Source organism: Scyliorhinus canicula, chromosome 8, assembly GCF_902713615.1.
Source record: "Scyliorhinus canicula chromosome 8, sScyCan1.1, whole genome shotgun sequence".
Lineage (NCBI taxonomy): Eukaryota > Metazoa > Chordata > Chondrichthyes > Carcharhiniformes > Scyliorhinidae > Scyliorhinus > Scyliorhinus canicula.
Genome location: NC_052153.1, coordinates 116,283,397 through 116,309,446, shown reverse-complemented (window position 1 = coordinate 116,309,446; position 26,050 = coordinate 116,283,397). Strand labels below are relative to the sequence as shown.

At 48.2% G+C, this 26,050-nt stretch overlaps 1 protein-coding gene across 2 annotated transcripts in view; it reads right to left on the bottom strand.

Annotated features, from left to right (window-relative positions):
• Positions 1 to 26,050, bottom strand: part of tmem232 (transmembrane protein 232) — a 141,971-nt gene that overhangs the window by 73,361 nt on the left and 42,560 nt on the right. For both annotated transcript variants that reach the window (XM_038805123.1, XM_038805124.1), the window contains 3 exons: positions 16,528 to 16,627; positions 12,397 to 12,566; positions 3,004 to 3,182 (listed from right to left, as the gene is read on the bottom strand). In XM_038805123.1, the coding sequence (XP_038661051.1) occupies positions 3,004 to 3,182; positions 12,397 to 12,566; positions 16,528 to 16,627 (449 nt within the window). The remainder of the gene's footprint in view (positions 1 to 3,003; positions 3,183 to 12,396; positions 12,567 to 16,527; positions 16,628 to 26,050) is intronic.

The window sequence follows — 26,050 nt, the reverse complement described above, 5'->3', positions numbered from 1 at the left end:
TTATCAGACCTGCAAAGTTTCTGGGTTCCATCTCAACAGATAGTCGTATAGAGATTTCTTGGTTTCCTTAAAACCCTAAATACATATTGGACAGGATTTTCCGGTCCCCCCTTTACGTGTTTGTCAGCAGTGGGACTTTGTATTCCTGCTGCTTGTCAATGGAATTTCCCATTGTAGCTACCCCACATCGCTGGGAAACCCATGGGCAGGGTGTGCTGCCAGCGGGAAAATCAGCCCTTATCTCTATTGTAATCACCTTTTCTTGAATGTTTGTGTTTTGTATGAGTGAGTGGATGCTATTGCAAATATATTTTGGGTGTTGAGAAATAAAACATCTATTTCTTTCTTTTTAAAAAACTTATGAGAAAACCTGCCTTGAGTCCATCCTCGAGTCACAGCACTCAAAGAGGTCAAAACCATTCTTCAAAACACTTCTTGCTGTGTTTATTCACGAGGGGAAAAAGGGGAACATTAATAATGTCATTAGTTTAACAAAGCTACATTTCTTCAGCTTTGCAACAGGTCACAATGGGCTTTAGCCATCGATCTAGTTTATTTGTCTTTCCTTTCAATTTCAGGAAGGCACTAAAATCAAGGTTGATGTATTTTTGATATGCCAGCATGGACTCTAACAAACTCTTTGAGAAACTGTTCCTGAAGGGTTTTTAAAATCAAAATCATTACCTCAATACTACTGATTTCTCATATAATAATCTTTATTGATAATACAAGTAGGCTTATATTTTATTTATATGCACTGAAGTTGCTGTGAAAATCCCCTAGTTCAGGCATTGTCAAACTCGGGTGCACGACCCGCGGGTGGGTCGCGGGCGGGTGTCGGTAGGGTCGCAGAGCCATCCGTTGTGGCGCTCCTGATCGCGCAAATCTGCGCGCAACAGCCGGCTGTTAATAACGCCGGATGCAAGCGGCCTTCAAAGTGGCTGCGAACATGTAAAAAAAAATGCGACCGCCCTGCGCATGCATGCCAGATCATCGGCATGCAGCGCAGTAAAATTTTATAGGGAAAAAATGCAGAACTTTGGACAGATGGAGACTCATACTTTCTGACACTGGAAGGCTTCACGTTCATCCAACAGGTTCCATTGGAGGAGCGTGTACGAGGGTCAAAGGAACCCAAAACCATTTCCTCCATTTTTGTCAGCAGCAAACAAGGTAGAGAAAATAGTGGGTCGCGCAGGTCGGCCAGCATGGGTTGCAAAGATCGGCCGGCATGGGTCGCGAAGGACGGCCGGGTTGGGTCCCGAAGGTTGGCCAGTTGGTAAAAATGGGTCCCCGGAAAAAAAGTTTGAAGTACACTGCCCTAGTTGCCACATCATGGTGCCTGTTCGGGTACACCGAGGGAGAATTCAGAATGTCCAAAAGCACATCTTTCACGACTTGTGGGAATCCCATGCAGATACGGGGAGAACGTGCAGACTCCGCGCAGACAGTGACCCAAGCCAAGAATCTAATCCGGGTGCCTGGCATGTGAAGCAACAATGCTAACCACTATACTACTGTGCTGGCCTTGACTGTCAAATTCTAATGGGACCTCAAGGAAGAAATAACATATTACTGTGCAAAGGCCAAATTCCTTACAACTCAATATTAAAAAGAAAATGAATAAATTAATGAAACTAAAAAACAAAGATGAGGGGAGGGATTCTCTGCCCGCCGCACTTGTTTTCTGGTGTGGTGCGCCGCAGCAAGCAGTGGGATTCTCCCTCCAGGCAGCCGGCCAACGGGGTTTCCCGTTGTGGGCACCCCCACACCATTGGGAAATCTGCGGGCGTGAGTATTCTGCCATTGAAACGGAGGATCTAGCCGATTGAGAATCCAGCCAGTAATATTTGTATGCATGACTCTTTCGGGTGAGATACATACAGGGTATGATTGATAAGAACTTTTTCAAAAATGTACAGAAAGGGTAGGTACAATGTGCTAGCTACTGTATTGGGTGATAGTCATTGCAAGCAAGCCACTTGCCTTGCATCTCACAATGAGCTAGACACTGTTGCCTCTGGTCATGTTTAACTCTGTAAGTAAATGAACACATGGCCAAACCCACTGATTTATCGTACAATTTTGATTCTTATTCTCAATTCTTCTAAGCTAATTTGGAACGAATTCTTAGAATAAATTCTAATATTACAGCTTAAATCATATGTACATATAATGCCATTTAATCAATTCCATTCATCTATGCGGAACAGGTTGCAATGCCAAACAGATAAGGAGTATCACAGCTGATGGGTTTTTGTACATGTGCCTAAGTATGCCAAGGTATAGAGAATGAAATGGCCTGCCGTGGTTCACCATTGTCACTACAGCCATTTCTTCAAGATGTCAAAAAATTAAAAATTAATGAATAACTATTAATAAAATTTGGAAGCACACTATGAAAGAAAAGTACCACAATAAATTAACAGTGGGCACAGTTTTTTAAAATTGTCTCACATGTGTGACACAAATACGATACAGATACAGTTTTGCCTTGAGGCAAGTCATAAAATATTGCTCTTATTCTAAAGGATGCAATATTCAATGCCAGCAATATTTTTTCTTCCTGAATAGTATTATCATTTATCGCCTATTTTTTTTATTTGTTCATGGGACGTGAGCATCGCAGGCTGAGCCAGCATTTATTGCCCATCCCTAATTGCCCTTGAGGGGGGAGTTAAGAGTCAACCACAGTGCTGTAGGTCTGGAGTCACATGTAGGCCAGACGAGGTAAGGACAGCAGATTTCCTTCCCTTCATTAGTCAACCACATGGGTTTTCATGACAATTAACAATGGTGTCATGGTCATCATTAGACTTTTAATTCCCGATTTTTATTAAACTCAAAGTTCAAGATCTGCAGTGGCGGGGTTTGAACCCAGATCCCCAGAGCATGACCCTGGGTTTCTGGTTTCTAGTCCAGTGACAATACCACTATGCTACCGTCTCCCCTATTTATGAAACCTGGAGGCAAATGCAATGTTTTAATAATAATGACACTTACCAATTCATATTGCATAGTTGTTCCCTCAGGAGAAGATGTTTCAAAATATCATCCAAGAGTTGAATCTTATGTTTCACATAAATCCAAACCAGAAGGCATTCCCTGAGCACCGGACTGATGTTGCATGCTTTCTGTTGGGGCTCAGTCACTTGCCGATGACACTGGCAACCTGTTTTTAACTGAAGATGATAAAGGATGTTTTGTAAAAGTAATAATTCCAGTGTTGTCTGTACTTCATATGTTTGCAGATAACCTTCTTCAGGTGAAACTGAACATCATTTAATATGTAAGTTACTGTGATCATGTTGCTGTACGGATGGAATAAATATATTGAAATATAATCAAGAATAGCCAGGGGCAACGAACTAAGGTACCTGCAGCTTAAAAACTTCCTATGGAAGGAGGCAAGGACATACACACGATCACCACAGACACTACTAGAAGAGTTATTGACGCAAACATTCTAGGCAAAGGAAACTGTGGCGACATGTGCGAACGACTGGTAGAGAGGGCTGACAGCGTACTGGACACAACGATGAAGAAATGGGAGGAAAACCTTGGGCTCAAAATAGGGTGCGGACTCTGGAGTGAAGCACTGCATAGGGTCAACTCCACCTCCACGTGTGCAAGACTCAACCTAACGCAACTAAAGGTGGTACATAGAGCCCACTTAACAAGAACCTGAATGAGCAAGTTCTTCCCGGAGATGGAGGACAGATGCGAACGGTGCCAAGGGGCCCGGCGAACCACGCCCACATGTTCTGGTCTTGCCCCAGACTTGCTGGGTACTGGACAGCCTTCTTTGAGGCAATGTCCAAAGTGGTAGGGGTGAGGGTGGGGTCATGTCTGAAAGTGGCGGTCTTCGGGGTATCAGATCAGCTAGATCGCTTCATCGGGAGGAGGCGGACGCCCTTGCCTTTGTCTCCCCGATCGCCCACCGTAGAATCCTACTCAGCTGGCAGTCAGCAGCACCACCCAAAGTTGCAGACTGGCTGTCCGACCTATCAGAATCTCTCCAAATGGAGAAAATCAAATTCGCCTTCCGAGGGTCGGACGACAGCTTCCACAGAACATGGGAGCCATTCACCAACTGTTCCGGGACCTGTTTGTGGGCAACGAACAGGCTGAGGAATAACCAAGTAGCCAAGGGCCAGAGGAAAGTAGCAAAAACTTGAGAGAAGAAAAAGAAGGAGGGAAAGACTCGGGGGTGGGGGGGGGGGGGGGGGGGGGGGGGAAGCTGTGCAGAGGGGTAGCTAAACTCAATAGTAAAGAAATGTGATCTGCAGGGAGAGAGAGGGAGAGGGATGGGGGGGAATAAGGAAAGACAGGAGGTAAAGAACAATAGAGGGGAACCAGTGGGGGGTAAAAAATGGAAGAACACACAAAGCTTGTATAAAGGTATACTGTAAATGTCTCTCCAGTACCTCGATATATATACACTTCCCCAGTTTTCTCCCCACACCTTGTTTTTTCTTTACTCACTAGTTATGAGATTTTTCCAACTACATAGCGTTGTTTATCTTGTATGTACTATCTTCTCACTTTGTTTCTCCCCTGTACTTTTTTCATTTTTTTTCTTTTTTGTTTGTGTACACCTTTAAATATACTATGTTCGAAAACCCAATAAAATCATTTATATAAAAACAAATTAGAATCAAGAGGAACTTTATGTAAATGCATCAAATATTCACAAAATAACACTATCCCCAGCAATTCCGAGGATGTAATTTACTCACTGGTACAACAGTTTACCATGCTTCTCTCAGAAATCTATGCTCCATAGAAACTCAGCTCCAAATTTGTGGAGTGCCATTTTTGTATGCAAGCAAGCTGATAAACATACACACCGCTGAGCAATAACACCAAAGTAGCTGTCAGAACCATCTATTGGCATTTCATGTTGAGCTTTGTAGCATGGTAATGCAATTGAGGCAAAGTGCAATTGATCCTTCCGATAGAAAATATGACTTATTGATGTACACAACAGTTTTATTTAAAAAGATAAAAATGCCTGACCCATGAGTGTTCATGGAGCTTAGAAACTAAAGGCCAGAGGTTTTGCTACCCAGGTGTTCAGTCCGAGTCAGAAAATGTATCAATTTTTCCGAAATTTTACTCTGCAAGGATGGGGAAAGAGTGGAGCATGCTGTCCCCAGATGCTGATCGGAGGCAGCCACAGGGGCTGCTGAGTGCCACAATAGGCTACTTAAAAGGTCCATCTTGATTCTCTGGGACTTCAACTCAGTTGTTTTGTTATATTGTAGGCCCTCCAGTCCTCATTCCTCACACCCCATCAACCACTCAACCCATTCCCATGTCATCTAAATGCCCCTGTGCCAATGTAATACCAACCCATTTCACTCATCAATCCCCACGGCCCCTTATAGCTCAATGCCAATTTAATGCCAATTCACGCCAACACATCCACATTCTTAGCCGTTACACTCTCCATGTCAATTCATCCAGTATCCACACGGGCGGACATCAGGAACCATGTTGAAATGAAATTTTAAAAGGCCTAAATGTCTATTACAGTCCTCACTGTATATTTTTTTTAATGCTCCCGTTCATGAAAGCCTATTCAAAATTTTAAATCACCCCAAGTGCTTAATTCCTTATAAAAACAAAAAACTTTTATTCATAACGCCACATCAAAGACAACTAATCCTTTAATAGCCTCTTGAGCTGTCAATCAAAATGTCAACTTAGGACCCCTGCTGTGATAATTATAGCTTATGGAAAACCGGCAAGCAATTGTAACAAGATAGTGCTAACTGTAAAATACACAGAAACTAGGCCTTTTTTTGAAATCAATTTAAAGCACATGAAGGCTGGATTGTGTGGATAGTTCTTTCAGCAAGCTAGCGCTGGCATAATTGAAATGCTTCCATGATATTGCTGCTCTTGTTCTTCTGGGTGAAAGACGTCATGAGGCTGGGAGATGCTGCAATATCAGCTGCAGCCATAGTTCATGAGACAATCGGCGGAGTTTTCTGCTTTTTCTCCAGAGTAGCAGGAAAACAAGGTGGAAACCACCAGCCCCAAGGATGGCTTCCTCCACCCTAGTTTTAACCACATAGGACAAAAAAGATAAGGGTTGGGTCCCACTTCATCAGCAACTTCATGGCGACATGGTAGCACAGTGGGTAGCACTGTTGCTTCACAGCTCCAGGATCGCAGGTTCGATTCCCGGCTTGGGTCACTGTCTGCGTGGAGTCAGCACGTTCTCCCTGTGCCTGCATGGGTTTCCTCCGCAAGCTCTAGTTTCCTCCCAAAAGTCCCAAAAGACATGCTGTTAGGTGAATTGGATATTCTGAATTTTCCCTGTGTACCGAACAGGCGTCGGAATGTGGCGACCAGGGGCTTGTCACAGTAACTTCATGGCATTGTTAATGTAAGCCTACTTGAGACAATAAAAATTATTATTAAAGTTTTCAAAAGATCAGGGTGCCCCTTTAAAAGGCCGCTCCAATTAAAAAAGTAAATAAATAAAAATAGAAAAAAATCCAGGTAACCCCCACGGCACTTCCCCCACTGAACTCTCCGACACTTCTGCCGTGGATCTACTCCTCCCACCACCAAGGTGTCCCTCCCGAAACACCCACTCACACAAGACCCCCCTCCCCCACACGTAATAGCCCTCCAGAGCTGCCCAGCAGGCAGTGCCAATGTACTGCCGAGACATGGCCCTGCCCTTCCCCCCAGGTAGTAATGCTCACCTGCGCACTTCCGGTGGGTTCTACTGCCTAGGTCCACATTCTGGGGAGATTTTATGATTTAAAAAAAAAAGTATTTTCATTCCAATTTTCAACCATTTTACATGAAAATAAACACACCCAACACATTCGACCCCCCCCCCCCCACCCAAAGAGACTCCCCTCCCCCCTCATCCCCCCTCAACAGTCGACAGTAACCAACTCTCCAAAATGCCGAATGAACAAACCCCAACTCTTGTGGAACCCATAAACCCCCCCACCCGCCCCAGGCCAATTTCACCTTCCCCAGAGCTAAGAACTCCAGTGGGTCCCTCTGCCACGCCGAGGTACAGGGTGGAGAAGCTGACCTCCACACCAACAGGACCCGCTTGCGAGCAATCAGAGAGGCAAAGGCTAAAACAACTGCCCCCGCACCATCTGCAACTCCGGCTGGTGTGACATCCCAAATATAGCCTCCAGAGGGGCCCAGGCTCCACGTTTATGTGCAAAAACCCCAAGATGGTGTTGAAAACTGACCTCCACAACCTTTCCAACTTCAGGCAGGACCAGAGCATATGCACATAATTAGCAGGGCCTCTCCCACATCGCTCACGGATGTCCTTTACTCCCTCAAACAACCAGCTCATCCATGACGTTTTCAGGTGCACCCTGTACACCACCTTCAACTGTATCAGCCCCAGCCTCACACATGAGATCAAGGCATTCACTCCGCAGCACCTCACACCACAATCCCTCCTCCAATGCCGCCCCAAACTCCTCCTCCCACTTAGCCTTGATGGACACCTTATCCCTCTCCAAAATCCTCCCATAAATCGTTGAGAGGACCCCCCCCCCCTCTCCAATCTCCCCGCTGTCAGCACCTCCTCCAGCAACGTGGAGGCAGGCATTATTGGGAAGGTCAGAAAAATCTTCCTCGCAAAGTCCCGTACCTGCATGTACCAGAAACTCTCCTCGCGCACCAGCCCAAACTTCTCAATTAAATCCTCCAAGCGCGCAAACCGCCTTCCAAGAAACAAATCCTTCACCTCCCTCTCCCTCCATCCCCGACTCAAATCTGTGATTTTCCCCTGATCGGCATCACCCTTTACCTTGCTCCCAACTTAAAGTGCTGCCGGAACAGCTTTCAAATCTGGCTACTACCACCAGACTTCCCAAATACTTCTCTGGAGCCAATTGGAGTGGTACGGTTGCCTGCACCCACAACCCCGACCCCCTGCGAAGAACCCACCTACATCCTTACCCACAAAGCCCCCACCTCCGTACTCTATTCCTGTCCTTCTCTGCATTCACTGCCCAATAATATTATCGCCCTGTCAGTCTACTCCATCATCTGCAAAGTGATGGAAGAAGTCATTAACTATCAAACGGCACTTACTCAGCAATAACCTGCTCACAGGCGCTCAGTTTGGGTTCCTCCAGGGTCACTCAGCTCTTTAATAATAATCTTTATAAGCTTTATTAGTGTCACATGTAGGCTTACGTTAACACTACAATGAAGTTACTGTGAAAATCCCCAGTCGCCACATTCCGGCGCTCGACATCATCCAGGACAAAGCAGCCCACCTGATTGCTTCCCCTTCCACAAACATTCAAACCCTCCACCACCGACGAGCAGTGGCAGCCATGTGCACCATCTACAAGATGCACTGCAGTAACTCATCAAGGTTCCTTAGACAGCACCTTTCAAACCCGCGACCACGAGCATCTAGAAGGACAAGAGAAGCAGATACCTGGGAACCCCACCACCTGGAGGTTCCCCTCCAAGTCACTCATCACCCTGACTTGGAAATATATCACCACTCCTTCACAGTCGCTAGGGCAACATCCTGGAACTCCCTAACAGCACATTGGTCCACCTACACCTCATGGACTGCAGCGGTTCAAAAAGGCAACTCACCACCACCTTCTGAAGGGCAACTAGGGATGGGCAATAAATACTGGCCTAACCAGCGACGCCCACATACCGCCCCCCCACCCCACTATCCCCTTACACACATCCAAGCTCCTCAACGCAATGGCCAAGGGTTCCATTGCCAATGCAAACAGAAGGGGGGGGACATTGGGCACCATTGCCTTGTTCCCCGGTACAATGAAAAATACCCTGAATTCATATCATTCGTGTGCATGCTCACCATTGGCTCCTAAAACAGAAACCTCACCCACGCCGCAAACCTAGACCAAATCACAAACCTCTCCAACACCGCAATCAAACTCCACTCCACCCAATCAAACACCTTCTCTGTATCTAATGCCACCACCACCTCCAACTCATTTCCCTCTCTGAAGGAAGAACCACAATCAGCAGCCACCTCACATTCGGTGACAACTGTCTGCCCTTAATGAACCCCTTCTGATCCTCCCTAATCATCCTTGGAAGGCACACCTCCAACCTTAACGTCAGCACCTTTGCCAATATCTTGGCATCCTCACTGAGCAAAGATATGGGCCTATTCGACCCACACCACTGCGTCTTTATCCTTCTTTCACAGCAACAAGATGGAAGCCTGTCCCATCGTTTTCAGCAAAACCCCGCTAACCATAGCGTCCTTGATCATTTTCACCAGCAACGGTAAAATTCCACTGGGAACCCATCCGGCCCCGCCACCTTCCCCCTCTGTATTTTCCCGATTGCCGCCTTCACTTCCTCTACCCCCACTAACTCCCCTAGCCTCGCCTTCTCCATTTCACCCAACCTCAGGCACTCTAACCTTCCCAAAAACTCCCTCACCTCTCACTCATCCTCTGGCTCCAACTTATAAAACTCCTCAAACACCTTGTTAATCCACTTCAGGCCACCACCAACTCACCCGCCTATCCCAAACCCAAACTATCTCCCTCGCCGTTACTTGCCTACGTATCTGACCTGTCATAGACAGTCCTCTTTGCCCTACTCAGCTAACGCACTGTTTCCCTACTGACAAGAGGTTGAACATCGCCTGCAATTCCTTTCTCTTCACCAGGAGCCCCGGATCCGGGTCCCCTGCGTACCTCTCGTCCACCTCCTAAATCGTTGTCAACCATTGGAGTTCCTCCCTCTCCTCACTATCCACTTTAGACTTAAACGAAATCACCTCCCCCCTCACCACTGCCTTCAGCGCCTCCCAAACCACCAATAGTGAGACTACCCCAGTACAGTTGAACCCCACATCCAGCCTCCCCCCGGCTTCTGAGCCAATCCCTTCTCCAGTACCACGTCCATCGAACATGGAGTATGATCCAAAATCACAATTGCCAAATATCCTGCCCTCTTAACTCCAGCCAACAGCGCCTTCCCACCCCAAAAACGTTAATCCTCGAGAACACCTTGTGTACCGGGGAAAGAAAATGAATACTCCCGATCCCTCAGGTGTAGAAATCTCCATTGGCCAACCTCCCATCTCCCTCTCTCTCTCATACGCCTAGCCAATACCGCCCACCCCCCACACACCGATGGAGTCCGCGGGTACAGCTCAAACTTGTCCACCCCTCGGTTCAAGTGTGTTCCAATCCCCCCTACCTTAACACTTGGGTATCCAGATTCGGGATGACAGCCAGCATTTTCTTCCCGATCCCTGGGTCATCGCAATTGGGGGCATATACACTAATGCGCCACCAACCTCCACTCCATCGCATCCGTTACAATCAAGTACCTGCCCCGCTCCCCCGGGTCCGCCACCACCTTCTCCATCTGGAACCTCACCCGTTTGCCAACCAAAATTGACACCCCCTGGGCCCTACTGTCAAACCCCAGATGGAAACACCTGGCTCACCCAACAGTTCCTGAGCCTCATCTCGTCCTTCACTCTCACGTGAGTCTCTTGCAGCATCACCACATCAGCTGTCAAACACCTCAAGTGCAAGAAAACTCTTGCTCTCTTCACCGGTCACCCCAACTCCCTCATGTTCCAAGTCATCATTCTGAACGGGGGCCTCTCCCAGTGTCGATCCCCTCCGCCCACCATTTACACCTCCCAGGTCCATTGAAACCTGCCCGACCAGGCTCCAACGACCACGGCCCCTCCCCCCCACCACACACCCATACACTGGCCAATCTTCATTGGCTAGCCTGGTGGCCCCTTCCAGAGCACCCGCCTCCTCCCAACCACACCCCCAGTAACCCGGCCTCCCGTGTGCAGAAACCTTCCAACCCCTCCCACCCCACACTCACATCAAAAGCCAACTCCAACCCTCCAGCCATACAGTCAGAATGAAGAGAATAAATCCAGAGAACAATAAAGAAACACAAGTATAAAGAGAATCAAAAACACATGAAAAACCACCCGTTGAAAAAAAATTGATGAACAAAAATCAAAGAAAAATAATCAGCCCACACCGTCCAAGTTCAAATCAAGAATCTCATCTCAGTCCCAGTCCTTCAGCCTTCACAAAATCCTCCGACGTCTCCAAATAGAAGTCCTTTGAATCGTGAGTCACTCTCAGTCTCGCTGGGTAACCACACCGAACCTCACCCCACTGCTGTACAACGCTACCTTCACCAGTCCAAAGGCTGTCTGCCTTCCTGTCAATTCCGACATAAGATCTTGGCACATACGTATACCAATGACTTCCCACTTCACAGCCCGCTTCTACTTCGCCCAGTTCAAAACCTTCTCCTTCACATGGTAACTGTGGAAGCAGACTATGACCGCCTTTGGTGCTCATTCATTCTAGACTTTGGCCGGAGCGACTGATGGGCCCTGTCCAGCTCGTAGAGAGATGGCTCTTCCCCCTACCCCATCAACTTGTCAAACATGTCCTCAAAGTACTCAGTCGGCTTCCAGTCCTCCACACCCTAGGGCAAGTCCACTCAAAGTCTGTCTCCTCGACCTGTTCGCCAGGTCCTACACTTTGGCTCTTAGCCATTTATTGACCTCTGCAACCCTCTGCAGCACCTCACCCATCAAGGTGAACTGGTCGCTATGCTGCAACAGTGCCTCCTCCGCACCCTTCATCTTCCCTCCTTGCTCTAGCACCTTGACAGATGTCTTCGTCAATACAGCCTTTTAGAGAGGCCATCATCTCCCTCTGAAGCACCTCTAAATGCTAAGAGAACAGCCTTTCAAACTCTCCCGATACCACCTCGGTCAAAGTCTCAACCGTAATGGGGTCAGCCCACCCGACGAATGAGCACCGGCGTGCTTTCGCTCACCCCCTTCCTTCCCTGACTTTTCTTCTGGAGTTCCCAAAATTCCACTGATTCCTTAGATGTTCCCACACCAGCTCATCCAAAAAGTGCCCCTGAGACCAGGCAAAAAGATCCTGCACATCTTTAAGAACTTTACCTCTTATTTCATATTTTGGTAGAAAGAACATGGAGAGACAATATAAAATAAGGGGTAACGTTCTTAAAGGCATGAAGGAGCAGATGAACCTGGGTGTTCATGTGCATAGATCATTGAAGGTAGCAGGACAGTTGAAGAAAGCAGTTAATAAAGTATGCAGTATCCTGAGTTTATTAATAGGGCATGGAATACTCCACATTGAACTTCATCTGTCACCTGTCTATCCATTCCACCAACCTGTCTCTGTCCTTTTGAATGTTGAATGGATCCATTCAACATTATTTACAAAGTTAGTTCTGTAACTTTCCGAAAATTGTCAGTTACTATTATCAAAAGTTACTTTTATTTAACTATTTGAGTTTGAGGACTACACAATTTGATTTGGAATCAAAACATTAACATTCAAAATTCCTCACCTGGCTACATAAATTCGTGTTCAGTTCTTTATCCAAATCATCAGTCCCATGACAATATTCTCCACTTGGTCTCAGTGAACCACAAATTATTTCTCCTGTTTTAATAATGAAACGAATACCCAGCAAAACATTTGGATACGATTGATAACATACTTCACGCTCTGGAAGACCTAAGAACATAAAAATCATTAGAAATAAGGCATTTGATTATCAAGCCAAGAAGGATTAAATATATTTTTTTGAGGACAGCATTGATAATGATGTATTTGAAAGGGAGATGGACAGTATCTGAATAGAATCATTTGCAATGTCAGCTCACAATGTCACCCCTCAATTCGCCAGAACACCTGCTTGCAAAAACACTCCAAAGTATCTCCCCAAACTCTGCAATTGTCGTAATAGTCTAACTTACCTTACCTGGATGTTGGATGGCTCACCATATAAATAACATTAGCAGAGTTCCCCTTTGGAGCTGAACACATCCTCTTTTGTGCGTGTTCTCAGATGTTTGTATCTTCTTGCCAATGGAAGAAGTTGGAAGAGTGAGTAAGCCGGGTTGAAGGGGTCTTTGATTATACTGTCCACTTTCCCAAGGCAGCGGGAGGTATAGACAGATGGTTGGGAGGTGAGTTTGTGTAATGGGCTGGGCGGTATTCACGACTCTCCCTAGTTTCTCACGGTCTTGGGCGGAGCAGCTGCCATACCAGGCTGTGATGCAGCCAGATAGGATACTTTCTATGGTGCACCTGTAAATATTGGTAAGAATCAATGTGGATATGCCGAATTTCCTTAGTTTCCTGAGGAAGTATAGGTGCCGTTGTATTTTCTTGGATGTAGCGTTGATGTGGGTGGACCAGGACAGATTTTTGATGATGTGCACACCTAGGAATTTGAAGCTGTCAACCATTTCCACTTCGGCCCCATTGATGCAGACAGGGGTGTGTACAGTGCTTGCTTCTTTAGTTTTGCTGATGTTGAGGGAGACTTTGTTGTCGTTACGCCACTCCACTAGATTCTCTATCTCCCTCCTGTATTCTGACTCGTCGTTGTTCGAGATCCAACCCACTACGGTCGTGTTGTCAGCAAACTTGTAGATGGAGTTGAACAATAAGTTTTGGCATGCAGTCGCGTGTGTATAGTGAGTACAGTAGGGTCAAGTACTTGTTATTTCCATACACAGCAGATGAATAGATGAATTAGGAGCAAGAGTAGGTTATTCCACACAACCCGAGCTGCCACCCCCATTTGTCTACCACACTCTGGAAAACAGTGTTCCACATACTCACGACCCTCTGAGAGAGAAAAAACTCTTTGGGCGGAATTCTCTGCTCCCGTGGAAAATTGAGAAGACCGTCGTGAACTCGGCCGAGTTTCACGACGGCCTCGGAGGCCGCTCCTCTCACCTTATTCACCCCCACCCGGGGAGCTAGGAGTGGCGCTCCATTATTCTCGGTTGCCGGGCCTCGTCGCGCGCTGAGAATGACGCGGCCGGCACGCCTAATGACGTCAGCCGCGCATGCACAGGTTGCCGTCTACCCCTCCGCGGCCCCACAAGTCGTGGCTGCTTGATCTTGCGGGGCGGCGGAGGGGAAAGAGTGCGTCCCTTTGAGACGCAGGCCTGACGATTGGTGGGCACTGATTGCGGGCCAGTCCCCTCCCGAGCACGGCCGTGGTGCTCACTCCCCTCTCCGCCCCCCACAAGCTTCAAACCAGCATTTGCCGCCATGTTCACGACGGCAGCGACCAGGTGTGGTTGCTGCCGTCGGGAACCGGTCGGGAATGGCAGGTCGCTCAGCCCATCTGGGTCAGAGAATCGCCGGTCGTCGTGAAAAACGGCGAGCGGCGATTCTTCTGAGCAGGAAGGTGGGAGAATCGCGGGGGGCACCAGGGGAGCGTATCGTGAGTCGCTCGGCCCTCCCGCGATTCTCCCACCCGGCGTGGGGAGCGGAGAATCGCGCCCCTCATGTCCATCTCAAATGGGGGACCCTTGGCCGTGATTCTCCGCTCCCACGCCGGGTGGGAGAATCGCGGGAGGGACGCTCTGGCACCCCCTGTGATTCTCCCACCCCCCCCTCCAAAATGGCGTGTCACGCCGGCGGCAACTACACATGGTCACTGCCGGCGTGAACATGGCGCCAAAAGCTGTATTGTTGCTTGTGGGGGGGCGGAGAGCGGAGTGAAAACCACAACCATGCTCGGGAGGGGACTGGCCCGCGATCGGTGCCCACCGATCGTCGGACCGGCGTCTCAAAGGAACGCACTCTTTCCCCTCCGCTGCCCCGCAAGATCAAGCCGCCACGTCTTGCGGGGCAGCAGAGGGGAAGACGGCAACCGCGCATGCGCGGGTTCGAGCCGTCAACCGTCGTGACGTCAGCCGCGCATGCGCGGGTTGGAGCCGGCCAACCTGCGCATGCGCGGCTGACGTCATTAGGAGCGCCGGCCGCGTTATTCTCGGCGCGCCGGGCCTTGACGCCAGCGACAAGGCCCGGCGGCCCAGATTTACGGCACGGCCCTCCTAGCCCATTATGGGGGGGAGAATAGGGGGGAAAGAAGCGGCCTCAGGCGCCGTCGTGATCCTCTCTGGGTTTCACGACGGTGTCGGGCCTTGCGGAGAATACCGCCCCTTATTTTGAAACTATGTCCCCTAGTTCTAGTTTCTCCGATAAGGGGAAACATCCTCGCAGTATCTTATATGTTTCAATAAGGTCACCTCCCATTCTTCTAAACTCCAATGGATGCATGCTCAATTTGTCCAACCATTTTTTGTAAGATAACCCCCTCATCATGGTCGGCGCAGGCTTGCAGGGCCGAAGGGGCTATTCCTGTGCTGTATTTTTCTTTGTTCTTTGTTATCCCAGGTATCAGACTAGGGAACATTCACTGAATCACTTCTAATGCAATTATGTTCCTTCTTAAATAAGGAGACCAAAACTGTACACAGTACCCTAAATGTGGACTCACCAATGCCCTTTACAAGAAATGTTTAGAAAAAGTGTGAACTCTTGGTGTAATGCATGTAAGATGATGTGTGGTGACAAGAGAGTTGTAATAATGGTAATTGTGTAAATATGAAGATTAGGAGGTGATGTGTACACAACATTCTATAAATTGTTGCCCTGTATACTGTCCACAGTGGAACAAGAGTCCAACCATCCACTACTGAATCAAAAGTAATATACTGTGAATGCTGGAAATCTGAAATAGAAGCAGAAAATGTTGGAAATGCCCAACCGGTCAGGCAGCATTTGTGAAGAGAGAAACATTATTCAGGTTTAAAGTCAATTACCTCACACCATTGATGATGTGCACCACAAATAAGTAAATAAGATGTTACTGATACTTTTCAGACTACTTATCTGTTTATAATTCAAATGACCATTGCGGTGCATAAAATCCATACAGTAGACATATGCTTAGGTCAGAAATTACCAAATCTGAAACCAGTAAAACTGATGGTGAAACTAAGACCATCTAAAATGGGGAACATAATGCCTCAGAATTTTAAATGGCCTTTTCAACATAACTTGAAAAAGTTAATCTGCAGGGCGTGATGAAAAACCAACTAACAAAAGATCTTACAAGTCTCCGTAGCGCTCTTGAAGGCTGGTAGATATGTACTCAAGCCAATTATGTGTTCAAATCCATTCCAGTATATGTGTGTAATCTAATCTGGTGCTGTATTGAGGGAGCCCTGCATTGCTCAAGTCTCTCTTTTGAATTAGATGCCAGGTCTCAATTGACTGCAAGCCGATACACAATTTAAAGAAGGACAAGGAGTTTTCCGTGTGCATTGAAAACGTTACTCCTTTAGTCAACTCCACCAAAGTAAATTAACTGCATTTAAATTTTGTATTGACTTAGCTATATTTATCTATATAACAAGAGATTGCACTGCACAAGCAGTTTGCTCGTTGTGAAGTACTTTGGGACTAAAGAAGTGAGAGATGCTCTATATATCTGTACAGGAAACAAGAAACTTTTAGTTGATGGATTTGGCATGTTGCATTTCAGGTATCTATAAAAATAGCGGGCAACGGAATTCTTGTTTTAATTGTTTTAGTTGGAATGTGTTTGACAGAAATAATTCCTGTATGCGTAATAACTGGCAAATTGGTTTTAATATAGGCTTACCTGCTAAGTAAATATGAAGACGATATTTACATTCCTTAAAAGCTTGTACAAGTCCAGCCAAGTGGAAGATAAGCAATCTTAGAAATGTCAAAAATCCAAGCTATTGAAAGAGACAAAATAAATACTTTATTATAATAAGAAAAACATTGCAGGTTGGCTTCTGAATAATAACAAAAATGAGAAGAGTTAAATCTTTCAATATAACTTACTTTCAATAAAGGTTTTTGTAAAATCATTGAGTTGCCCGTTGTACAGGTTTCATTGAGATCTGCTATGTCAGATATAATCAGCTGGAAAGACGCCCTTGAATGGCAATCTCTGGCACCCAACCATTTAGATTAGTAAAGTAGCATTTCAATACCAAGGTTGGACCTAAATCAAGGTCTAGTTATCATAGAGTCATAAATGCTTACAGTATGGAGACAGGTCCTTCGGCCCAGCCTGTCCATGCCGCCCAGTTTCTGTCACTGAGCTAGTCCCACTTGCCCGCATTTGGCCCATATCCCTCTATACCCACCCTGCCCATGTATTTGTCTAACTATTTTTTAAAGGAAAAAATTGTACCCGCCTCTGTAGCCATCTGAGATAGCCACCTGCAAAGGACCATGGAAATTATGGCCAACCCAGGACTCAGACAGATACAGAGCTTCTGTATATTTAAAACGCAGGTAGCTAGACCTGATCGAAACCCCCGCTTGTTTGCATTCTAATGGCCCATTTCCCCAGAACAACAGGACTCCAATCAAGAAACCGGTACAGCCACACAGTGATCGGCGCCACTCCCTTTACTCAGAGAGCCCAACTGCCAAGCTCAATGACCGCTAAGGACCCACCCAGTCACCAAGGCACCCGCCCCTTTATTGGCCAAAATCGAAGGCAGTGATCGAAGCCTGTCGAATTATTGGGTCCAAGATTAAGGACTGCCCCAAAGAGCGCAAAACCCGAGAGTGATAAAAAGGGGACACAGCCATATGTTGCCTCTTTTGGACCCGGCCTGTGCCAGCCCAACTGCAGCATAACGACTAGACAACCAAGTTCAAGACCAACGATCGCTACCTGACGGATGAGCCCAGTAGAGACAGAGCCACTTCTTCAAACCAGCCACATGAGATCAAGATAAAGGCCTTATCCACTTGCACAGTTCCGGTCGCCTGAAGTTAAGTATAGGTTATTGTAGTTGGTAGGTGTGGTTTAACTTGTAGTATATTGTGTTTGTAAGTCGAAGTAACCCTTGTGTGTAAATAAACCATCTTTGAACTTGAACTAACAACTGGTTGTGTGGTCATTTGACCGATACCGATATACGGGAAAACCTTGTGGTTCAGTAAAAGAAATAGAAACACCCACAGTATTGGCGACGCTGTTGGGACATAACATCATACAGTAGTCCCCCGTTATACCGCGCTCCGCAATACCGCGGTTCGCGATATACCGCGGGGGGGCTGATGGACCCCAACTGTCAGTTGTGTCAATTTCAGCGGCGGGCTCACTTTGATCTGGAGAGGGAAGCTGCTCTCTCACTGAAGCAATCAGCCGGCCGCTGAAATTGACACTGCCGGCTGCTCTCTCCCTCCAATCCAACTTTTAAGTTTTAATGTTTCTGATTGGAGGGAGAGAGCAGCCGGCAGTGTCAATTTCAGCGGCCGGCTGATTGTTTCAGTGAGAGAGCAGCTTCCCTCTCCGGATCAAAGTGAGCCGGCCGCTGAAATTGACACTGCCGGCTGCTCTCTCCCTCCAATCAGAAACATTAAAACTTAAAAGTTGGATTGGAGGGAGAGAGCAGCCGGCAGTGTCAATTTCAGCGGCCGGCTCACTTTGATCCGTAGAGGGAAGCTGCTCTCTCACTGAAACAATCAGCTGGCCGCTGAAATTGACACTGCCGAGGGGGGGAGCGGGTGTTGGGGGGGGGAGGGGGGGGAGAAGGGGGAGGGGAGGGGGGGAGAAGGGGGGAGGAGAAGGGGGGGGAGGAGAAGGGGGGGATAAGAGGGGGGGGATAAGAGGGGGGGGATAAGAGGGGGGGGATAAGAGGGGGGGATAAGAGGGGGGGGATAAGAGGGGGGGGGATAAGAGGGGGGGATAAGAGGGGGGGAGAAGAGGGGGGAGAAGAGGGGGGGAGAAGGGGGGGAGAAGGGGGAAGGGGGGGGAGAAGGGGGGGAGAAGAGGGGGGGAGAAGGGGGGGGAAGAGGGGGGGAGAAGAGGGGGGAGAAGAAGGGGGGCGGGTGTTGGGGGGGAGAAGAGGGGGGGCGGGTGTTGGGGGGGGAGAAGAGGGGGGGAGAAGAGGGGGGGGGTGTTGGGGGGGAGAGGAGGGGGGGCGGGTGTGGGGGGAGAGGAGGAGGGCGGGTGTTGGGGGAGAGGAGGGGGGGCGGGTGTTGGGGGAGAGGAGGGGGCGGGAGAGGAGGGGGGGCGGGTGTGGGGGGGACCCCCCTGCGGGTGTGGGGGGGACCCCCCTGCGGGTGTGGGGGAGACCCCCCTGGGGGTGTGGGGAGACCCCCCTGCGGGTGTTGGGGGAGAGAGGAGGGCGGCCCTGCGGGTGTTGGGGGAGAGAGGAGGGCCCTGCGGGTGTTGGGGGACGGGGGAGGAGAGGGGGGGAGGAGAGGGGAGAGGGGGGGGGAGGAGGGGGGGGGAGGAGAGGGGAGAGGGGGGGGAGGAGAGGGGGGGGCGGGCGAGCCGGAGGGTGTGGGGAGGGGGCGAGCCGGAGGGTGTGGGGGGAGAGGGGGCGAGCTGGACGCTGTGGGGGAGAGCAGGAGGGTGTGGGGGAGAGGGGGCGAGCCGGAGGGTGTGGGGGGGGGGGGGGAAGAGGGGGCGAGCAGGAGGGTGTGGGGGGAGAGGGGGCTAGTTGGAGATTGTGGGGGGAGAGGGGGCTAGCCGGAGGGTGTGAGGTGGGGGGGGAGGGGAGAGGAGGAGACAGATCCCAGTGGGTGTTGGGGGAGAGGGGGCGAGCCGGAGGGTGTTGGGGGGGGAGAGGGGGCGAGCCGGAGGGTGTTGGGGGGGAGAGGGGGCGAGCCGGAGGGTGTGGGGGGAGAGGGGTCTAGTTGGAGGATGTGGGGGGAGAGGGGGCGAGCCGGAGGGTGTGGGGGGAGAGGGGGCGAGCTGGACGCTGTGGGGGAGAGCAGGAGGGTGTGGGGGAGAGGGGGCGAGCCGGAGGGTGTGGGGGGGGGGAGGAGAGGGGGCGAGCAGGAGGGTGTGGGGGGAGAGGGGGCTAGTTGGAGATTGTGGGGGGAGAGGGGGCTAGCCGGAGGGTGTGAGGTGGGGGGGAGGGGAGAGGAGGAGACAGAGCCCAGTGGGTGTTGGGGGAGAGGGGGCGAGCCGGAGGGTGTGGGGGGGGGGGGGGGGGGGGGAGAGGGGTCTAGTTGGAGGATGTGGGGGGAGAGGGGGCGAGCCGGAGGGTGTGGGGGGAGAGGGGTCTCGTTGGAGGATGTGGGTGGAGAGGGGGCGAGTCGGAGGGTGTGGGGGGAGAGGGGTCTAGTTGGAGGATGTGGGGGGAGGGGGGCGAGCCGGAGGAAAAATAAAAGAAATTGACACTGCCGGCTGCTCTCTCCCTCCAATCAGAAACATTAAAACTTAAAAGTTGGATTGGAGGGAGAGAGCAGCCAGCAGTGTCAATTTCAGCGGCCGGCTGATTTCAGTGAGAGCAGCTTCCTTCTCCGGATCAAAGTGAGCCGGCCGCTGAAATTTTAATTGGATCCACGATGGGGGTTTTAAATTTATTTAAAAATCTATGCTAGCGCTTCCCATTGTGAGTCTACGGTGGTCTGACCTCTCCCCCCGCCCCCCGTAGACTCACAATGGGAAATGCATAGATTTTTAAATAAATTTAAAACCCCCATCATGGATATCCGCGGCTCGGATACAACGCGGGTTGGGGTCATGGACCCCAACACCCGCGTTATAAAGGGGGACTACTGTATCATAAAAAGAGCCTCAGTATCATATTGGTGACTCTAAAGAGCAACATTATTGGTGACGCTGGTGGGATAGTATTTCATTAAATTGGCAACACCTGTACCACTGCCTCTGATATCTCGGTCCTGATGCTCACCACACTCTGTGTGAAAACATTTCCCCTCTGTTCTCTTTTGTATCTCTCCCCTCTCATCTTAAACCTATGCCCTCTAGTTCTAGACTCCTCTACCTTTGGGAAAAGATGTTGACTATCTACCTTATCTATGCTCCTCATTATTTTATAGACCTCTATAGGATCACCCCTACGCCTCCTACGCTCCAGGGAAAAAAGTCCCAGCCTCTCCTTATAACTCAAGACTAGTTATGGAACAAATATGACATTAATTTCTCTCAATGATTCATAGTTCCTTTACAAACAGCTAATAATAGCTGCCATGAAGCTGCTTGTGGGCTCACTTGAGTAGGACTATTTGCTCTCAAGAAGGAAATAAATATTAAGTACTGTATCCACCCTGGGCATAAGAGCCATGTTGAGATAAAAGACAATAAACATCAAACAATCTAATGCAGCCCCTCTCTTATACACTTGGTAGCGAAAAAAGAATCAATCATTCATAACATACATTCAAAGCACTTAAATCTCAGTGGTTAATCACGTAAATACAAACAAACTTCTACTCAGACCCCATATCGAAGACGACCAAATCATCTAATAGCTTTTTTAAGCTGTCAATCAAACTGGGAGTTCATATCGCACTGCGGAAGCAACTGTCGCTTTCGAACCTCAGCCAAGAAATCATAATGACATAACAATAGCCATTGGGGTCATGTCAATACAAAGCTCGATTGAAAATGCATGACAATATGCTACCTTTTTTTCTAACCTACACTTGCACAGTAGTTCTTGGGCGGCATGGTAGCACAATAGTTAGCACTGGCTTCATAACTCCAGGGTCCCAGGTTCGATTACCAGCTTGGGTCACTGTCTGTGCGGAGTCTGCACATTCTCCCCGTGTCTGTGTGGGTTTCCTTTGGGGACTCAGGTTTCCTCCCACATTCCAAAGATGTGGAGGTTAGGTGGATTGGCCATGCTAAATTGTCCTTAAGTGTCCAAAAAAGTGGGGTTACTGGGTTAAGGGGATAGGGTGGAGGTGTGGGCTTGGGTGGGGTGCTCTTTCCAAGGGCCAGTGCAGAACCGATGGGCCAAGTAGCCTCCTTCTGCATTGTAAATTTGATGAAATCAGTCCAGCAGAAGGTTATTAGTCAACCAGTTTTTTAAAAGTTAAAAAACAGGAGATTTAAAAAAACCTTCACACCATGACAGTAATGCAGACCGTGTCTGCCCTTCAAGAGCATTTACGTCTTCCCTATCAAACTGCAGATTAAGGCCCTTGGACCAGCCAAAAAAAAAGTCTATTTATAGGCAAAAATTGGATCTGTCGGAAATGGGGATTTCCGCATTTGAGTTCTCCCTGCCATTTTTTAAATATATATTTTAATTCCATTTTATGCATAAACAAGAACAAAACCCCTGAAATCCTCCCCCTCCTGAGCAAAAAGACCCCCAACAAAAAGACCCCCAACAAAAAGACCCCACCTCAACTCCCTCCTCCCTCCCCACAACCTAATAATTTACTTGACCAGCTCTTTAAAGTACAGAATAAACGGCTGCAATCTCCAGTAGAACTCCTCAATTGCTCCCCTCACGATGTACTTAACTTTCTCGAGATATAAAAACTACATAAGATCCCCCAGCTATACTGTGCCACGAGGTGGAGAAGCTGACCTCCAACCCAGCAGCACCTGCCTTTGAGCAATCAGCGAGGCGAAGGCCAGAACGTCAGCCCCGCTCCTGCCTTCAGCTCGGCAGGTCTGACACCCCAAATATGGTCCCTAAGGGACAGAGCTTCAGTTCAATTTGTAGAATCGCCGACATGGTGCTAAAGAAGGAGACCCAGAATCCCGTAAGCTTAGGACACCACCAGAACATGTGCGCATGATTAGCCGAATCCCTCCCAAAATTCCCGTACTCACCATCCACTCCAGCAAACAACCTGCTCATCCTGGATTTGGTTAAATGGGCTCTATGCATTACCTTCAACTGTATCAACACTAACCTCACACATGACGATGCTGCATTCACCCTACTCAGAGCCTCGTACTATACCCATCCTCCAGCTCCAACTCCAACTCCTTCTCCCACTTGGCCTTGAACCCCTCCACAGACAGTGCATCTTCCACCATAATCTTACTGTAAATTCCCGACATACTCCCCATCTCCATCCCTGACAGGGACAAAACTTTCTCCAGCAACGGGGACAGTGGCACCAGATTAAGTTGGAAGGACATTTTTTGCGAAATTGTGAACTGTGTTACCTAAAGATATCTGCCTGTGAAAGCCCAAATTTCTCCAACAACTCCTCCAAGCTTGTAAATCGCCCAGCCAAAAACAAGTCCCTCATCCCTTCCACCCATTCTCCTCCCATCCCCTAAACATAGCATCCACCTTGCTGGCTCAAACATGTGATTCACACAGATCGGTGCCAGCTTCGATACTGCCCCCCAATTTACTGCCCCCAATTTAAGATGCTGCCGAAACTATCGTGGTATCTTCAGCGTGGAGATCACCATCAGGTTTGCTGAATACGTCCCTGGGGAAAACGACAGCAAGGCTGTCACTAATACCCTTAATTCCAACACCCTACACGGCCCTGACTCCATCGCACCCATACAGCCTCAGGATCTCCCCCCCCACCGCCCCCCCACACCTTCTCAGTATTCGCCGCCCAGTTTTAATATATCAAGGATTTTGGCAGAAAAACCAGCAAACATTGGAACAGAAGGAGAACCATGGCAAAACATTAATCTTTATCGACTGAATTCTGCCCGCCAATGACAGAGACTATCCCACCTCTGTAGATCAGCCTTAACTCTACTCACCAAACTCTGAAAATTTGATTTCCAAAGCTGGGCCCAAACCCGAGCCACTTGCACCCCCAGGTACCTAAAATGAGAACGGGTTAAGTGGAACGGTAACACCCCCAGATTAGCTTCACTTCCCGGCAGAGTGATCGGAAAACACTAATTTTTCTCCCAACTCAATTTATACCCTGAAAAAGCATAAAATCCTTCAGCAGCACCCTGATATTACCCATTTTGGAGATCGGATCCATCATCAGCCTACAAAGACACCCTGGACACCCTGTATCCACCGTCCCTCCCCCTCGCATTATCCATTTCCAATTATCCAAGGCCTTCTGGCAAAAGCCAACGGTTCAATTGCCAACGTAAAACAAGAGGGGGGACATAGGGCACCCCTGACTCGTTCCCCTGTGCAGCTGAAAGTATCCCGAACTTACGTTATTTGTATGGATACTGGTCTTAGGTGCCTTGTATAACAACCAAACCCACAACATGAATTTAAGCCCTATTCCAAGTCGTTCCAAAAGCGCAAACAAATACTTCCATTTTATCTTATCAAAAGCCTTTTCGGCATCTAATGTCACCATGACCTCCTGCTCGCTCCCTTCTGCCGGGGACAATACCACATTTAAAAGCCACCTCACATTAGACGACAACTGTTGACCCTTCACAAATCCCATCTGGTCCTCCTCAACAAACAACCTTGGAAAAACTGTCAGGCCCAACTACTAACCGCCGAAATACAACATTTTAAAAAGTATTCCGAGTAGGAAGGAACTGAGTTATGTTTAAGTCAATTTCTCTTGCCCCCTGCCTATGACATTATGGTTCTAATTTTTTTTCTTCTTAAACCATTTATCTCAGCCATTGTGTATATCCTGATGAAAGAGTAGCTGCAATCCTGGCTTGAAAACTTCAACAGGTGCAATATTTGGAATATACATTTTTAAAGTTTTAAATAAGTGTTATGTCTGCGTTTGTTTGCAGAAACATCCTGGTTCATTGCCCCAAAATCAAAGATTTTTTAAAAAATATATAAATTTAGAGTACCCAATTATTTTTCTTTTCCAAATAAGGGGCAACTTAGCGTGGCCAATCCAACTAACCAGCATATCTTTGGGTTGTGGGGGTGAAACCCACGCAGACATGAGAATGTGCAAACTCCACACGGACAGTGACTCAGGGCCTTGATTCGAACCCGGGTCCTCAGCGCTGTAGTCCCAGTGCCAACCACTGTACCACATGCCACCCCTCAAAAGCGAAGATTGATACAATGGCGAAAACCGTGGATATAACAAAGCATATGAGCATAAATAACTAAGATCAAGGGAAATGCAAAGTTAAAAACTAGTTTTCATTGTTTGCTGCCTTATAACATATTAGTCAGAATGTAGCCTTATTGAAACTCCAGAGTGGAGTAATGTATGTTCAGTCTTGACGTACAACTATTGTCTATTTGGTAAAGTGGCCCTCGATTAAAAGAAAATCCTTTCCTTTGTAAATTGTTTAAAACATTTTACTCTCTAAAGAACCAGATATGACAAGCTGCATAAAACTCCTTTACCCTGAAAAGACGTATTGGCACTTCATTCAGCACTTTTCGTACTGTTCTAACTTGAGTTTTCAGAGAAACTGAAAGTCAAACAATGTAGTTTTTTTATCATGTGTCTAGTGAATTGTTTACTTCAGCATTGGAAATACAGAGACATTTCAACTCCGGAGGTTGGTCAAACTGTGCATTAATCAGTTCATCTGTAAACTGAAATGTTGCAGTACCTATTTTAGCAGCAGGGGTTGTTACTTGTTTTGGCAAAGAGAAATGTCAGGGAGGACCTCTTTTAGCAGAAGCCTGGTGTTGCTAATTTTTGCCTGCATGCCTTGGCAGTAATCTGACAAAGCAGATCACCGTCTGTTGTAGAACTCGTGATATCAGTGAAATTAAAAACCAGACAGATTCTATAACAAGTGAGTGATCCACCGCCATAATACTGCTCACGTAGTAAAGTCAATTCCCACAATTCAGTGCTTACCAGACTCACTTAACATGTCGTGGGGAAGGATGGCATGGTGGCAAATGGTTAGCTCTGCAGCCTCACAGCGCCGAGGACCCGGGCTCAATCCCGGCCCCAGGTCACTGTCCTTGTGGAGTTTGCACATTCTCCGCGTGTCTGCGTGGGTCTCACCCCCACAACCCAAATGATTATCATAGAATAGATTATTATCATAGAATTTACAGTGCAGAAGGAGGCCATTCGGCCCATCGAGTCTGCACCGGCTCTTGGAAAGAGCACCCTACCCAATGTCAACACATCCACCCTATCCCCATAACCCAGTAACCCCACCCAACACTAAGGGCAATTTTGGTCACTAAGGGCAATTTATCATGGCCAATCCACCTAACCTGCACATCTTTGGACTGTGGGAGGAAACCGGAACACCCGGAGGAAACCCACGCACACACAAGGTGGATGTGCAGACTCCGCACAGACAGTGACCCAAGCCGGAATCGAACCTGGGATCCTGGAGTTGCGAAGTAATTGTGCTATCCACAATGCTACCGTGCTACCCCGATGTGCTGGGTAGGTGAATTAGCCACGCTACATTGCCCCATAATTGTAAAAAAAGAATTGGGTACTCTAAATTTATTTTTAAAAATCATGTCAAAAGGTCTTGGGCCATACATCCTTCCAGTCCCATT